This window comes from Rutilus rutilus, assembly GCF_951802725.1.
Source record: "Rutilus rutilus genome assembly, chromosome: 19".
In the NCBI taxonomy this organism is placed as follows: Eukaryota; Metazoa; Chordata; class Actinopteri; order Cypriniformes; family Leuciscidae; genus Rutilus; species Rutilus rutilus.
This window is the reverse complement of record NC_140232.1, coordinates 8,648,394-8,665,108: the sequence shown is the minus strand read 5'-3', so window position 1 is coordinate 8,665,108 and position 16,715 is coordinate 8,648,394. Positions and strand designations below refer to the sequence as shown.

General features: G+C 42.9%; 1 protein-coding gene across 7 annotated transcripts in view; it reads right to left on the bottom strand.

Annotated features, from left to right (window-relative positions):
- The window catches only part of acot7 (acyl-CoA thioesterase 7), a 155,301-nt gene that overhangs the window by 56,766 nt on the left and 81,820 nt on the right, over positions 1-16,715 (bottom strand). For all 7 annotated transcript variants that reach the window (XM_084390349.1, XM_084390348.1, XM_084390347.1 and 4 more), the window contains one exon: positions 14,032-14,148. In XM_084390349.1, the coding sequence (XP_084246475.1) occupies positions 14,032-14,148 (117 nt within the window). The remainder of the gene's footprint in view (positions 1-14,031; positions 14,149-16,715) is intronic.

Here is a 16,715-nt window from a genome sequence, read left to right as displayed (position 1 = left end):
TGAGTGCTTCACTGTGAAGTGTTGCCTCGGTTGTTCTCCTGTGTGCTCCGGCACTGGTGACGGGTCCCATTTCCTGAAAGAGCAACATGGGCGTGTTTGCGTCTTTTTCGAGGAACCTGCTGGTCCCTCTGTAGTGGACCGACCAGCCATTTCGTTCGGTGCCCATCCAGAGGACAGGATGTCCATCGCAGCATCGGAGGGAGAGCTCTGCTCTGGAGATGACGACTCGGCTCCGTTGCCTCCCTCTGGGAGAGCAGAGCTGCCCGAGCCAGATCCTGAGATGACAGCTATGCTGAAGAGGGCCGCCGAGGCGGTAGGGCTTGACTGGAATTCTCCACCGTGTCCCGAACCGTCTCGGTTGGATGATTGGCTTCTCGGGGCGGGCCGGGCTGGTTCTCAGCCCGCTGCCCTAGTACCTTTCTTCCCTGAAGTGCATGAGGAGCTGACTAGGTTGTGGACGGCACCTTTCTCTGCCAGAAACCGCCTTAGTAGTTCCTCCTCCCTCACTACCCTTGATGGAGGTGCGGCTAAGGGTTACGAGGCTATCCCCCCATTGGAGCGGTCTGTCATGATGCAACTGTGTCCAGTGACTGCTACCTCATGGAAGGGGGATCCTCGTCTCCCCTCTAAGGCCTGAAAGTTTTCATCCGTCCTTACGGGAAAAGCTTACAAAGCCTGTGGGCAAGCTGCATCTTCCCTGCATGCTATGGCGTTGCTTCGAGGGTAGCTCAGACCATAAGCTCATGGGTGAGCTCCGCATTGCAAATGACTTTGCCCTCCGGGGTACAAAGGTTGCAGCTCGCACGATCGGTCTGGCGATATCCACATTGGTGGTCCAAGAGCGCCATCTCTGGCTCAACCTGGCAGATATGAGGGAAGCGGACAAGGACAAGTCGGTTCCTGGACTCCCCCATTTCTCAGGTTGGGCTATTCGGCGACGCGGTGGAGAACTTTGCCCAACAGTTCTCTGCTGTCCAAAAGCAGACAGAGGCTATCCGGCACATCCTGCCCTGGTGGCCCGCTGCTGCCTCCACCCGTCCGCCTGGGGCAGACCCTACGCCTGCTCGTCGCCGAGGGCGTCCGTCTGCCTCCGCCTCTACTCCTGCTGAGTCATCGCAGCAGCCTCCACCCAGATCTTAGCGTGGACCCGGTCGCAGATGGGGCGCCCCGCCCACTCCAGGCACTGCCAAGCCAGGTGGTAAGCGCAAGTGCTCCTGAAGCGGGCCGCTCAGGGATGGAGTAGAGAGCTCTTGGAGATGATCACCGATCCACTCCCTCCCCCCGGTGGAGGACACGGAGGAGTCTTTGTTTGTGTATGTCTGTTCCGCCACTGGCTCCCATAAAAGTGGATCCTACATTTTCAAAGAAAGAGCAATTTCCTCTGTTCCTGAGTCCATAGAGGTTTAGACTGTTGGTGTGCGACCCTGTACAGCCTTGCAACCTTCAACTACCTCTTGCTTCGCCAGCCAACAGTTTCAGCTTCTCACGCACTCCCTGAGGTCATCTAGAAGACAGGTAAGAGTCACACTACACACTCAGACCCTGTCTCAGGCCTCCTTCGGGCCTTTCGAGCTGGGTCCTCGTTTGTTGCCTGAAGTCTGTGGTATCCGTGGTTCCTCTGCATCGCTCAGTGGTAGCACTACATGGTGCTCCTGGCTGATCCAGCGGTTCCCCTGTTCCAACAGACTCAGCTTCATTAGCTGGCATTGAGTGCGTTCGAGGACCCAGTCACGCATTCTCACGCACTCTCTGCCGCTACCTAGAGACAGCTGTTAATCACTCAGACCCTGCTTTGGGCAGCCTTCGGGCCTTCCGAGCTGGGTCCCTGTTCTCTAGCCTCCTGCCTCACCCTTAGTATGTCTCTGTTACTTTGGGCCCCCTGTGTTGGTCCGTTGTAGCACTGGAAGGTGCTCCCGACCGACCGGTTCTTGTATCATCAGACTCGGCTAAGACGATTCAGTTCGTCCGGCACCCGCCCATGTGCAGCACTATTTGTTACACATCAGTGTTCTGAATTGTGTCTGCCGTGTGTGCGGTCGTCGCTTCCTACTGGCAAAGGTTGCGATCAAGCCGTTCCTCCAGCCGATATGAAGATAGGCTTCTAAGTGAGGCCTGTTCTTCATTGTACTCAAACTATAGTGAGTTAGACCATCAGGGATCTGTGTGCTTGATTCGGGCTCTTTTTCAAGCCTCCGTTCAAGTTACTACACAGTAAGCATTACTAATGCTCATCCCCGTTAAAGGTCTGCAGCGTGGGACCTGAAGGACATCCACTCCTACGCAAACACGGGCCATCCTGTGTCTTGCGTTGAGGGGTCGAAGTCTCAGTACAAGTCCCTCCCTTCGAGTGCTACATAGCCAGTTGGGTCTTCAGGTCAACTGGACAAGAGTAACTCGTCCACGGACTGAGGAGCTTTTTTCCAGTTTGGAGGTGGACTTGGTTTACACGTTTCTCAACTGGAATGTGTCCGGTCGGTGCTTAGAAGTTAGAAAGGGTCCCACTGAATAACCTTCAGAGGCTCCAGGGGCATATGGTAGACGCAGCCGCTTATAACTGGTTTCCTCTATATGATGACCGCTTCAGCACTGACTTCATGACCAAGTCCCTAGGTGGCCGTGGCAGAGCAGCACGCTCTGTGTGATAACAACACCCGGTATGCTGCCAAACTCTCAGCAGTGTTCAGACCTTTTGTTTCTCCGGGCTAATCGCTCCTAGAACAAGTGTCTACTAAACGGTATAACGGGCATGCAGTAAGAAGGGCTTGGGCATACCTCACACTGCATTGGCATTCAATTGCCTCGAGTTGTTAGCAGTTTCCTTGCTTCCTTGCATCTGTTGCCGCTCTGATCTTGTCCCCTTGCCAGTTGTTTACTCCCTTAAAAACAGAGACACCGGCTTACAGCTGACGCCGGGGCCTACGCAGAATGCGTTAATTCCCCAGTGAGCCCTCTTGCACATCACTGTGTTAAGTCAGGTAAGAAGGAGCAGGCTCTTTTAGTTGCCCCGTAATGGCCCAACTAGGACCTCGTTCCCCAGACAGCCTTCCTGACTCATTCCTCTGAGACTTCTCAGGGATGGGGCACCGTTGGCACCCGCACTGAACCTGAGAAATCCAGGTTCCGTTGTGGTGGTTCAGCTATCTACCTCTAAAAGAACGTAGACACTATCACTTCTGCTAGAGCTCCCTCTAGAAAAATAAGGCTTGCTTACGATCTTAAGTAGAATCTGTTCGTTGTTGGTGTTCTTCTCAAACCCCCGAGAGTGTTTGATCACTACTGTGCTTCCTTCCTGCAGAAGATGGGTCGGAGCGTGGCTGTTCTGCTCCACCCTCAAAATTATATATTAACGCACATCATGATGCAGTAGAGATATAGGAAATACGACTTGATCGTCAGGTTCCTGAGTGGTGCAAGGAGATTAATCTTCCTTGCGCCCCCTCTATACCTTCTTGGGATTTATCTCCAGTGCTACTGCACTTTGAGATCTCCCCGGAGCACTCCAGGCAGTTGAGTTAAAAATTCTGTTTTTAAAGAAACAGTTCTCCTGCTTGCTTGCTCTATCAAGAAGGTAGGGGGCCTGCACACATTTTAGGTCAACGAATCGTGCCTGGATTTGGGCCGGCTAACTCTCACTATTATGAGACCCTGGCCTGGATATGTGCCTAAGGTTCCTACCCCTCCCTTAACAGGGGACCAGGTGGTGAGCCTGCAAGCGCTGCCCCGGAGGAGGCAGACCCAGCCCTGACTTTTCTCTGTTCCTCCTGCCTTGCGGTTGTTCAGGACACAATGCAAAGTCTCAGGACCTCTCCAGCTCTCGTCTGTTTTGGAAACCAGCAGAAGGGAGGCAGTTTCCATGCAGAGGTTGGCCCACAAAAAATTTGTGCTTGCCATCATCTTGGTGAGTTTTTCCTAAGATGCTCGGAAACATTTGCTAGGAAATTAGCCTATGTGTCGAGTCAGTTGCTTTCCGTGGGCTTCCTTCACACGAAGCCAGCTTCACCTTAGCCCGGTTTGCAGTGTCGGCTTGCTGCGCCATTCTCATCCTATGGACTGGATAAGTGTGCCTTTTTTCTGCTCCAGTTGAGTTCCATCTTCCGAACCCTGTTGAGTTCCTCCTCACCCCTTCAGTGTTGGACGTGGCGGAGCGTCCGATGCTAGACCTATCACTTGTATGCTTGTATAACTTGTGTTAGGTGGGGTCCATATGTTGTGATCCCTACGGCGATCCCATGTCTGTATTCTTCCACGGTTTGACTCCCTGCGGTGAGCCCGTGTCTTCCCTTGGCAGAGCCTGCTCTGCCGTAACTGACCGGTTGCGTCTCCCCTTGTTATCGGCTGGAGCCACCTCAGTGACATGCCGTATGTTGTACTGCCCGCTAAGTTCGCTCAGTCCATATGTGTATTCTCCACGTTACCTCCTTCGGGTAGGATGTGGCTTCCGCAGCGTATCCCTTCCAACGAAAGGTACGCTTTTCCAGTGGTCCTGTGGAACAGCAGTGACTTTCCTGGCCTAAGCCCTGTCCTATATCCGCCTCAATATGCGGGAGGATCAGGAGGCTTTTGTCTAGGCACTGGAAGGTAGCAGCACTAGTGGCGTTTTAATAGGATCCCAATCAGTCGACACATTGACTACGTCGAACGTGAGCGACTGAAAGGGAACGTCTCGGTTACGTATGTAACCCTTGTTCCTTGGCTCAGTGGTTCATGTAGATTGTCTACAAACCGGAAGGTTGGTGGTTCAATCCCCGGTTCCACCTGACCAAGTGTCGAGGTGTCCTTGAGCAAGACACCTAACCCCAGCTGCTCCCGACGAGCTGGATCGCCTTGCATGGCTGACACCGCCGTCGGTGTATGAATGAGTGAGTGAATGGGTGAATGTGAGGCAATATTGTAAAGCGCTTTGGTGGCCATTGGGTCTGTGAAAGCGCTATATAAATGCAGTCCATTTACCATTTTGTTCCTTGAAGGAGGGAATGGAGACGTAGTCCCCTACCCACTATTTCTGTACCACCGCTGACCGGGTTCTGCTCGGCTCCTCAGCGAAAAACAACTGGTGCGTGCATCCACTTCCGTATTTATACCCACGCTGCGGGGTGGGACGTGTGATGCGATTCACGCATGCCAATGTCCATTGGCTCGTTTTTACAATACTCGAAGATGACAGGCTCCCTACCGTGATCCCAATTAGTCGACCACTTCAGGGAACGAGGGTTACATCCTTAACCGAGATGTTTTTACGACAATGTGACGAGCGCACATGTTTCTCTCTCCTCATGACTCGGTGTGACTTGTACACTTACACTCAGGTGCATGCAACTTATTTTCTGGCAAATACGGTCAGTTAAAAAATGTTGCTGTATTATTACAAAATGCATAGAGTGGAGACCATTTGGGCAAAAAAAAAAAAAAAAAAAAATTAATTTTGGGCTTAATCACTGTTATTATTAGGGGGTCCTTTATTTTATTGTAGACAAATTCACTTATGGCTAACTCATGTAAGAGAAATATAGGCTAGGCTATTATAAGTGTTTATTTATGTACCTCGTATCTCCCGGACACTAGCCATTAGTCTACTTCTTTGGTCTATTTTGTTTAGCTGGCCAACTCTCAAAATCTGTGTGGAAAAGCTGCAGGTCGCACTGGACAGCGCGGAGAAAATGCACAATGACTCACGCCTGATTCACACTGAACGCCGAAGCGACGCGGCGAGCCGCGGCCGGCCCACGCCGTGAGGCGCCAGTTTCAGCGTCTGGTCTATTTTTTGCGCGACCGCGAGTGATCCGCGTCCATTCCGGCAGAAAGTCACACCAAGAAACACGAGACATCCGGTCAATTGTCAAAATATAAGCAATTTTCAAATTAAAATACCGCGAGTGACAAATGCGATCATTTGTGTATCTAAACAGACTAGAAAGATGAAAACAAACAAAGAAAAAACACAACAAAATAGATTTAATAAATTTGAAGAGAGGATGTATATTTCAACGGTATATCTACACTACTACTGTCTACCATATTTTCTCTCTGGCTGCGTGTGTCTCGACAACGGATTAATAAAAGAAGTGTACAAACTTATTGGTTACAGAAACATGGTGTATTCATTTTATGAGGTTATTTACTTACCCATGATGTAAAAAATAGCTCTGAATAAACAACAACTGAGCAGAAGCGCTTGTCGACCGCCGCGGAGAATACGGGTCTGGTGTGAACAGGCAGGCGCCGGACCGCGCGTGATTTTCCGTTCCGCGTCGCTTCGGCATCCGGTGTGAACCAGGCGTTAGCTTTGGAAGTTTAGTTGGCAGAGAAAATAACACACCATTTTGTTTGACATCAATTGATACTCAATATTAATGAAATAAATAAATGTAATGTCAGAGAATGCACAAAGCGCATCCTTTTGAGATATAAATTATAATAAATTTTAATAAAAAAAAAAACACAAGGCCTACATCATAAAACTCTATTATGTATGAAAGATTATGTATTTTAATGTCTCTGATGGTCAGTCTGAATGACAGTTCATGCGTGAACGTTAGGCCTATTATATACTCAAGTCAATGCATTAATCTTTCCTTTTTGTATTAGTGTTTAAAATATTTAAATTACTATTAATTATATTGATTTATATCTTAATCTTTTTTAATTTTTTTACTTACTTACTGGGCGACCATGCAGGGTATGACAGCCGTCATTTAGCCTGCCCTGCCATACCCAGCTGATGCAAAGCGTAGGTGAATTTATATCTACACAGAAGAAAGCCCTGTCTAGGCTCTTACCCTAGGCGGGTTGTGTCGAGCCATTGGTTAGTTTGGTTGTTTGATGAGAAAAAGATGAAATGTAGCCTATATACATTTTTACTAAATAGTTGCAATAAACGTGCAACTGCAGCAGCGGAGGACTATTATTAGAATATTAGTAACTCTAATATTCAAGCAGTTTTCAAATTTTTCTACTATTAATATTATATTATTATATTATAATATTATTATAAACTCCATATAATTTTATGTTACATAAAGTACAGTACACAACTTGTCTAATTATACTACTGAATGTTGTCAGCACTTTACTCAAAGAATGATAACATTACAAATGTTCTAAAAATCTGTCCTAACAGTAAACAATAAATCCCAGTTGCCATATTATGCTGATATATTGCTCTAATGTTATGTTCTATTCACTCACAAATTTAGAATTTCTGAAAGTGCAACAGAATGCCACTTCAAAGAAAAGAAAGAAAAAAAAGTATGTTCCGAAGAAAGTATGTTCCGGACATCAGGCAATAAATACCCACATCGGACTTGGAATGCAATAAGATCTAATAGAGTAATGTGCAGCAGTATAATTAATACATTTGTAGTAATTATCTCAAAAGTGATGTCTGGCCTACAAATTTTCCACTGATGTCTGTGAAAAGGGGATACGCTCGTTATCAATATATATATACCATCAGCGTCCTGACTGCTGACTATATGTATGTGTATATATATATACTGTATGTATGTGTATATATACACATACATATATATACAGGACGCTGATGTACATATATACAGGACATACAGTATATATATAAAAGGGGATGCGCTCATATATATATATATATATATATATATATACATATATATATATATATATATATGAGTGAATCCCCTTTTCACAGACATCAGTGGAAAATTTGTAGAGTATGTATATATATATATATATATATATACACACACACACACACACACACACACATACACACATACAGGTCAGTCACACTGGCAATCACTGACAGGTTAGAGTCAATGTCTTGAAGGTAGTTGCAAATGTCATGTCTTCCTGCAGGATTGTTGCTTTCTGCAGGATCCTGTGAATGTTTTCTAGCCAGCATGTTGAGGTCTCTGGGGGCCAAACCATGCTCTGTTGCAGGGATTGTCTGAAGGGACCCCCTTCTCTCTGTCGTTGCTGGGGCTCTCGGCATTGTCTGATGTTGTGTGGTTTTTTTAGAGAGCTCTGGTTCCCTACTTTGTTTCTCTGTGCAAGGCAGAGGGAATTTGCTCTGGTGGAGTGGTGTGCGGGTTTTTTTTTTTTTTTTTTGCAGTATGTAAGAGTGTGTCAATTCTAATTGGACAATGTCAAAGTTGTTTTTAGTGTTGTCCAGCTGCTGGGTCAGAGCTCTGATTCCAGCTCTAAATGTTCATAGGTTGGCTTTAGGCTCTAGAGTCTCTTTCTTTTGGTTCCACATAGGCTGTTTTCAACAGTGACTTTGTGTGAAAAAATTCTTGTTCAGGGTCCTCTTTGACTGCTTTTTCCAGCTCCTCTCAATGTTTAACAGCTGTCAGAGCATCTTGAAAACTGGTCATTTATCCTGTAACTCTGTTCTGCCAGAGTCTTTGTGTCTGTCCTGTGCCTTCACTTGCTAGTCTACATAGCTTTGAGTGGGGGTCAGATTCTGTTACTCGCGGTTTCAATTTGTTTATCTCCTGGCTCAGGCTTACAAGGGTGTGGGCCAAGGAGAGGATGGTGTTAGTCAGCTCCCTATGGTCGTAGTTCTGGCTCAGGCTGGGTATCAGGAGTCCACATGTGTCCTTATATTGATGTTCCCTTCTCTGGCGTTGTAGGTTGTTGACAGCCTTGGGTTGGAGGGTGCCCATCACAATAACTTGCCAGGTCTCAAGGTCTTTCATCTGGATGGTCGGTTTGACCATCTGAGACAAACTGGCACACTTATGGTAAGAAGAAAGGGCAAAAGGCCAATGCAAGTTCGTACAGAGGTGGTAAGCTAACTGTGCAGTGTACGGCTATATGGCTGACTGATGTCTACAGCTAGTGTGGCAGGGTGCTAAAGTTTGAGTAAGACTGTTGACAGGCTATAAGCAATAAGCAGTAGTCAGCTAACGACTGGAGCTGTACATGCTGTTAAACTACTCAAAACACTGATGGTTCTCACAGGTTTGGTCAATATGAGATTGATAAAAAAAATTTAATAAAATAAAATAAAATAAAATAAAATAAGAATAAAATATCTAAACAAAGAAAAAATCAGAAGGGAATAAAGGAAACAATAGTGTTTTCCCTATTTAGTTTATTCTAAGCGATATGATTAAGCAAATTAATGTAATATGCAATATGATCATAAAGTACTGCAATATGATAATAAACCAATGGAGAATGTTAGCTAAAGGAGTAGTTCACTTTAAAATGAAAATTACCCCATGATTAACTCACCCTCAAGCCATCATAAGTGTATATGACTTTCTTCTTTCAGACAAAAACAACTGGAGTTATATTAAATAAAATATCCTGGCTCTTCCAAGCTTGATAATGGCAATGAATTGCAACCAACAGTTTGAAGCTCAAAAAAGTGAATCCATCCATCATAAACGAACTCCACATGGCTCCGGGGGGTTAATAAAGGCCTTCTGAAGCAAAGCGATGAGTTTGTGTAAGAAAAATATTCATATTTAAAACTTTATAAGGTAAAATAACAGATTCCGGTCAAATGAACATACGGATTCGACTTAAGTCTAAGCACAACTAATGCGAGTAATGCGACCTACTGCTGATATTTACGCTACGCCATGAAGCACTACGCTACTTCTGACGTCATAAGTTGCGCTTTAGGCACAAGTAGACTGCGTATGGCCATTTGGCCAGAAGCTAGAATTTTACTTTGTAACATTTTTATATTTTTCTTACACAAACTCATCGTTTTGAGTTTTAGAGCTCAAACATGAATTGGGGCTCAGGTCAGGAAGCAGACAGACTGGCTAATTTTCAGACTGTAATTTATAGTAATATTTTCAGAATTACTAAGAAGCCTAGTTTCAAATATAATTATTTTGAAGTGTTGGTGCTTAATGTAACAAGTTACAACATATAGTGTAAATGATAAATCACGTTTGAGATTTGTGCTGGCTACTGTATACAGGCCACCAGGGCACCATACAGACTTTGTCAAATAATTTGCTGACTTTCTATCAGAGTTAGTACTGGCTGCAGATAAAGTCCTAATTGTTGGTGATTTTAATATACATGTATAACGAAAAAGATGCATTGGGATTGGCATTTAAAGACATTCTTAACTCTACTTAGACAACACATGTCAGGACCCACTCATTGTCGTAATCATACTCTAGATCTAATATTATCACACAGAATCAATGTTGATGCCGTTGAAATTCTGCAGCAGAGCGATGACATCTCAGATCATTATCTAGTCTCGTGTAAACATTTAGCCAAGGCTGCAAAGCCGACTCCGTGTTACAAATATGTTAGACATATCACTTCTGCCACTAAAGACTGCTTTATTAATAATCTTCCTGATCAGTTTCATCATCTCAGCATCCCAGATAGCTTAGAAGAACCTGATATTGTGACATAAACTTTTAACTCTCTCTTTCCCAGCACTTTAGACACAGTTGCTCCGTTGCGCTAAAAGAAGATTAAAGAAAATAATCCAACGCCGTGGTACAATGAGCACACTCAGGACCTTAAGAGAGCAGCCAGAAAAATGGAGCGCAACTGGAAGAAAACAAAACTAGAGGTATTTCGCATTTCATGGTAAGAGAGCTCGATTGCATACAGAGAGGCCTTAAAAACTGCTAGATCTGCTTAATTTTCAACCCTATTAGAAGAAAATAAACAAAACCCTAGGTTTTTATACAGTGGCTAAACTAACCAAAAATAAAGCTTTAAGCCCAGAAGTTTCCAAGCAGCACAGCAGTAATGACTTTATGAACTTCTTCACTTATTAGATTGATAATATTAAAATTATAACTATGCAACCGTCTACTACAGTATCGCATCAAGGAGTGCATTGTAGTCTCCCTAAGGCAAAATTCGATTAATTCATTACTATAGGAGAGCAAGAATTTTCTAAACTCGTTAAATCATCTAAATCGACAAAATATATGTTAGACCCTATACCGACTAAGCTACTGAAAGAGATGCTTCCAGAGGTCACTTAATATCATTAATTCATCTTTGTCATTAGGATACGTACCAAAAACTTTTAAGCTGGCTATGATTAAACCGCTTGTTAAAAAAAAACACAACTTGATCATACAGAATTAGTCAATTAGAGGCCGATCTCAAATCTACCTTTTCTGTCAAAGATACCAGAAAAGGCTGTATCTTCACAACTATGTTCCCAAGGATTTTCAATCAGGATTTAGACCGTACCATAGTACTGAGACAGCTCTCATTAGAGTCACAAATTATTTGCTCTTATATCATCCGATCGTGGTTGTATCTCTCAATTAGTGTTACTCAATCTTAGTGCTGCATTTAACACTATCGACCACAACATTCTTTTAAATAGACTCGAAAATTATGTTGGCATTAGTGGAATTGCATTAGCATGGTTTAAATCATACTTATCTGACCGTTATCAGTTTGTAGCAGTAAATGAAGAGATGTCTTATCGATCACAAATTCAGTATGGTGTACCAAAAGGCTCAGTACTAAGACCGTTGCTGTTCACTCTGTACATGCTACCCTTGGGAGATATCATTAGGAAGCATGGCATTAGTTTTCTCTGTTATGCTGATGATACGCAGCTCTCTATTTCTTCACACCCTGACAAAACTTACCAATTCACAAAATGAACGGAATGCATAACTGATATAAAAAACTGGATGACTAGCAACTTCCTACTACTTAATTCAGAAAAAACAGAGATTCTAATTACTGGACAATAAACTGCCTCACGTAATAATCTAGAATACTGTCTAACACTTGATGGCTGCTCTGTCAAGTCTTTGTCGTCGGTTAGGAACCTAGGTGTGCTCTTTGATACCAATCTTTCATTTGAAAGTCACTTCAAGTGAAAGTCAGTGTCTAGCATCTGTAAAACCGCATTTTTTTTTCATCTTAAAAATATATCTAAATTACGTCATATGCTCTCAATGAAAAATGCAGAACAATTAGTTCATGCGTTCATGACATCAAGGCTAGATTATTGTAATGCTATTATGGGTGGTTGCACTGCACGTTTAATAAACAAACTACAGCTGGTCCAAAACGCAGCAGCTAGAGTTCTTACAAGAACCAGAAATTATGATGACCATATTAGCGTGGTTCTGTCAACACTGCATTGGCTCCCTATTAAACATCGTATACATTTTAAAATATTGCTGATCACTTACAAAGCACTAAATGGTTTAGCTCCCCAGTACTTGAGCGAGCTCTTAAAATATTATAGTCCTTCACATCTATTGCGATCTCAAAATTCCGGCCAGTTGACAATACCTAGAATATCAAAATCGACTGCTGGCGGTAGATCCTTTTCCTATTTAGCACCAAAATTTTGGAACAATCTTCCTAACATTGTCCGGGAAGCAGACACACTCTGTCAGTTCAAATCTAGACTAAAAACACATCTCTTTGGCATTGCATACAATAACACATTATAGACTTCTATAATTCAATGTTAGGCTGCATAGTTTAGGTCAGCCAGAACCGGGAACACTCCTCATAAATCCTGATGTACTTGTTACATCATAAGAAGGATGGCGTCTACGCTAATATTAGTCTCTCTGTTTATCCGAGGTTTACTGCAGTCCACCGGATCCAGGCTGTATCCAGATCTGATGAAGGACCTGCGCCATGGACACGATGACAATGCAGTCCTGAAGTGTCAACCAGTCCCTCCCCTGTTTACTGAAGTCAGCCGGATCCCGGCCGGATCCAGATCAGATGGTGGACCTGCACCTGGACCCATCCATAACGCATCCCTGAAGTCCCAGCCTCATCAGCCCTGTGAAGGCCTCATCAACACGACAGCCATCGGCACTGATCCTCAACAAACTCGTCTCCATACCGGCGTGATGACTCCGACTACCAACCAGATGGAACTGGATAAATATTCTGAATGTTCTGATCCAATCTGACTTCTGACCTGTAATGCTGCCTGGATCATAATCATACACTGTTCGCTCGTTGGCCAGAGGAGAACTGGCCCCTGACTGAGCCTGGGTTCTCCCAAGGTTTTTTTCTCCATTCTGTCACCTGATGGAGTTTTGGTTCCTTGCCACTGTTGCCTTGGCTTTTGGCTTGCTTAGTTGGAGACATTTAATATTCAACAATATTATTGATCTGCCTTACTTAAGGTGTACGATGACGGAATTTTCTTCTAGAAACAAACTTTGTTGTATTATTTTCATGTTATCACTGAGAAGCTGCTTTGATGCAATCTGTATTGTAAAAAGTGTTTTTTTGCTAGTTTCAGCCTGACGCAGTTATCATTTTCACGTCCTGCACCATGTTGTTTAAATAGCAAATGCATTTGCTCCTATTTGTGCGCCCATGGGTTCAGGTTTATTGTTGGCGTGTTGCTATTTTGAGGCAACTGAAATAGACTGTAATAGCAATATTTGTTTTTGTTGTTTAAAGAGCGCGTTAGTAATGTGCACCTATAGGCGGGTCCACAACGAGCGTACACTCTGCTTATTACACACACAGCGACACGCAGCAGCACACAAACATGTCAAATATTAAAAATAAAAGGATTACAATATAAAAGATTATAATTGTGTACATAAAGATATGGTGGAATCTGGCTTGTCCCGTAGATGGTCTGCTTGCACGCTTTCCCCTTGCGCACGAGCAGATCCGTTTCCTCTCTGGAGACACGTTTAGTCTTTCCACTATCAAACTCCGTCATGTAAATAGAGAATCTGCCAAGGCGCGAGTGCAGCTGGTTTTTAAAGGGAATGGGAAATGAGACTGATTAGTTTATTGCACGTAAAGCCCAAAACACACCCATTGCTCATTAAGAGAATAGGGACAACCCTTTCAGACCATGTGCCTGGCGCACAGACCATTTTTCCCGTCGTTGAACTAGCAAAAGTGGATTCGGACACGCACTCACAATTTGCTCAATTTATATTTATATCAGCTGCCAGAAGTAACTTTTTTTTTTTACCTTTCCTTTACTGGGATCATAAAGAAAATCAGATGTCTGTGAGAATCTGAAACCATGTACCAATAATATTCTCTGTTACAATGTAAAGAGGCAATAAATGTATGCATTTTTTTTATTACCTTTCTTGATCTTACGATGGAAGTTAATGGCATCCACAGATGCCGTCACAATGTTGGTCTTGCAATGACGGGCAGCAACAATCCCTGCAACCTCATCCATGAGCTTCATTGTCACACCTGAGGATGGCAGATATGAAGATGATTTACAATCAGTTCTCTACAAAAAAAAAAAGGTCATGACCACAGTTGGACTGCCTGACTGATATTCACTAGAATCACAGTGTTGCGGTGATATTTAAATAGGTGAAATGCTATAATTTAAGGATAAAAGAGAACTAACAGCATACTATCTGCATATACAGTAACAGCAGCAGAGACATAAAAGCTAATGCAAGCTAATAGTCAAGAGTCCATTTTATTATCCTCCTCCATCATTTTGCTGATATGGCATTGCATGGCAGATATTCAATCTGAACATACTCATTTTGCGGTGAAATGTAAATCTTGAGAATTCAATTACATAAAGCACAAACAATACAGCACACTACTGCTTAGTAAGCGCTGTAATAATAATCATATAACATTGCACAGAACACAGCTGGGACAAAGTTCAGTCCTTTATGAATTATACATCTCTCTAGGCAGAACAGGTCACCATCAGTCTCAGGAGAATCAGGCCACTGAATCACAATACCTGTCAAACTTGGAAAATTCACTATTTCAGTGTCTAAAACCATTCCAACAGGTTTGTGTGAGGAACATACAGTATAAAAGTAGCTAATTTGTTATTCTCTAATAATCTTTAGATTAGCCTGAACTCTAAACTCTCATTTGGGTTGCATTCAGATCAAGATCATTGTCGATTCACAATGGCCCATTTGACGTCAATGACACCACTGATAGGCTACCAAACGCCACTGGTTCTTACAAGTGTAATAGCTGAACGTGACATGCAAGTCTGAATGTGCAGAGTGGGGGATAATTTTTGAGAGCTGCAGTAGCAAATGAGGATTATCAGTGAATGATGAAATTCTAGATTTTCCCCACACAAAGCTATCAGATGGCTTCACAAGATTCAATGTAGCACACACATTGTATGGACTATTTGAGAGCTTTTGAGAGCTTGACAGACCCACTGTGAACTGGAATCATAAGGAAAACAGCTGTGTGAAGATTCAACAGAATTTCTAGTTATGTTTCACAAGAAAAAACACAGTCTAAGGAATGACATGAGGGTGAGTGAATAATGCCAGAATGTTCATTTTTGGCTGAACTGTTGCTTTAAAATCACTAGCTATGTTTACATGATAGTATTTATATGTACGCTAAATAAAGTTATTGGGTTGATCTGCGCGTTTTTAAAGTCAAAAGCTTTTTGACATGCACACACAGCACGAATAAACAGAGATATTAGACAGATACTGTGTAATAACAAAACCTGAACTGGTAAGGTAATAACTTGTAAGGAATAAGGTAATAATCCAACATTCAAATAAGCAAAAACGAACACATAGAACATACAAATATTGGGTAGAGCACTCCATTGTATATGAGACTGAACTATTTTACATACATTTAAGTACTGAATGAAATACCAACATTTACATACAACATTTATCCTGCAACAGTAAATGGATTTTACAACACTCATGTTGCAAAGGAAATTACAAGTGCTGTCTTAAAATTTGGCTAAATCTTACAATGAATTCATCAATTAATATGCCTCTTTTTCCAAAAGCATTTTTGTGTCAGGACTGTCAATGATGCCTAAATACTGCTTAGGTAGGCAGCTTCCAAGATTTTGTAATAGAGCTAATATGTTTTTTACTAACTGCTGAGGAGTATGAACAGTCAGTCATTGAAGTCATTAGTGTGAATATTGTTAAGTTCAGGAAATATATGGAAGATGCTGATGCTGCCCAGCTTTGAGAAATCTGACCTGATATAATTCAACTGAACAGAGATAAATGCAAGCAGAATGCATGTAAATAAGGCCTTTAACGGCCATTTCCATTGTTGGAGGACCTGATATAAAAGGGTCACCATCATGGAAAACATGATTTTCCTTGGTCTTTTGAAATAAGGAGTTCAGTGTGCTATGTAGGCATGAAGGATGTGCCATCACAACTGCGCAACCAATAGATGTCTCAGATAGCAAGGTGACATTGATACAATGCTGAGTTTTCACCCAAAATATCATTCTGGTTAAGATTGACATTTCAGTGTTTAAAGTATGTTGGATCAGCCTTGAAATTTTTATGAAAGCCGACATCACACATGGGTGTGACAGTGATATTGAAGTGATATTTGTTGTTGATGACCACAAGATTATGCAAGTATATCTCTGTGGAATGGTAGTAGGTGTTAACCAATTATTGGGGAGTTTTCAAACCATGATGGGCATTTTCAATGCTTTACCCGATTTGTCTAATCCAGAGGGGGCTTGGTTTAGGCGTGGGCCTTCGGGTAAAGTGGTTGAAAAATATCAATTGCAATAACAGGTGAATTGTGCAAAAGGCCACTTAATGATGTGCTACCCTAGTGGGGACTTTTATTATAAAAGTACGTAGCGTGAGCGACCGGAAGAGAGAAACGGCATATTGCATCAGGCGCTGCAAGCGATTGGGTTTGCTGTGTTCACGAGCCCTGAAGACGTGAATCAAAGTTATTATCAGCCTCAGATTGGATGTATCTTGTGTTTGTGTGCATCCTATAAAAGTGAGTTCTGTTAATCCTACTATGTT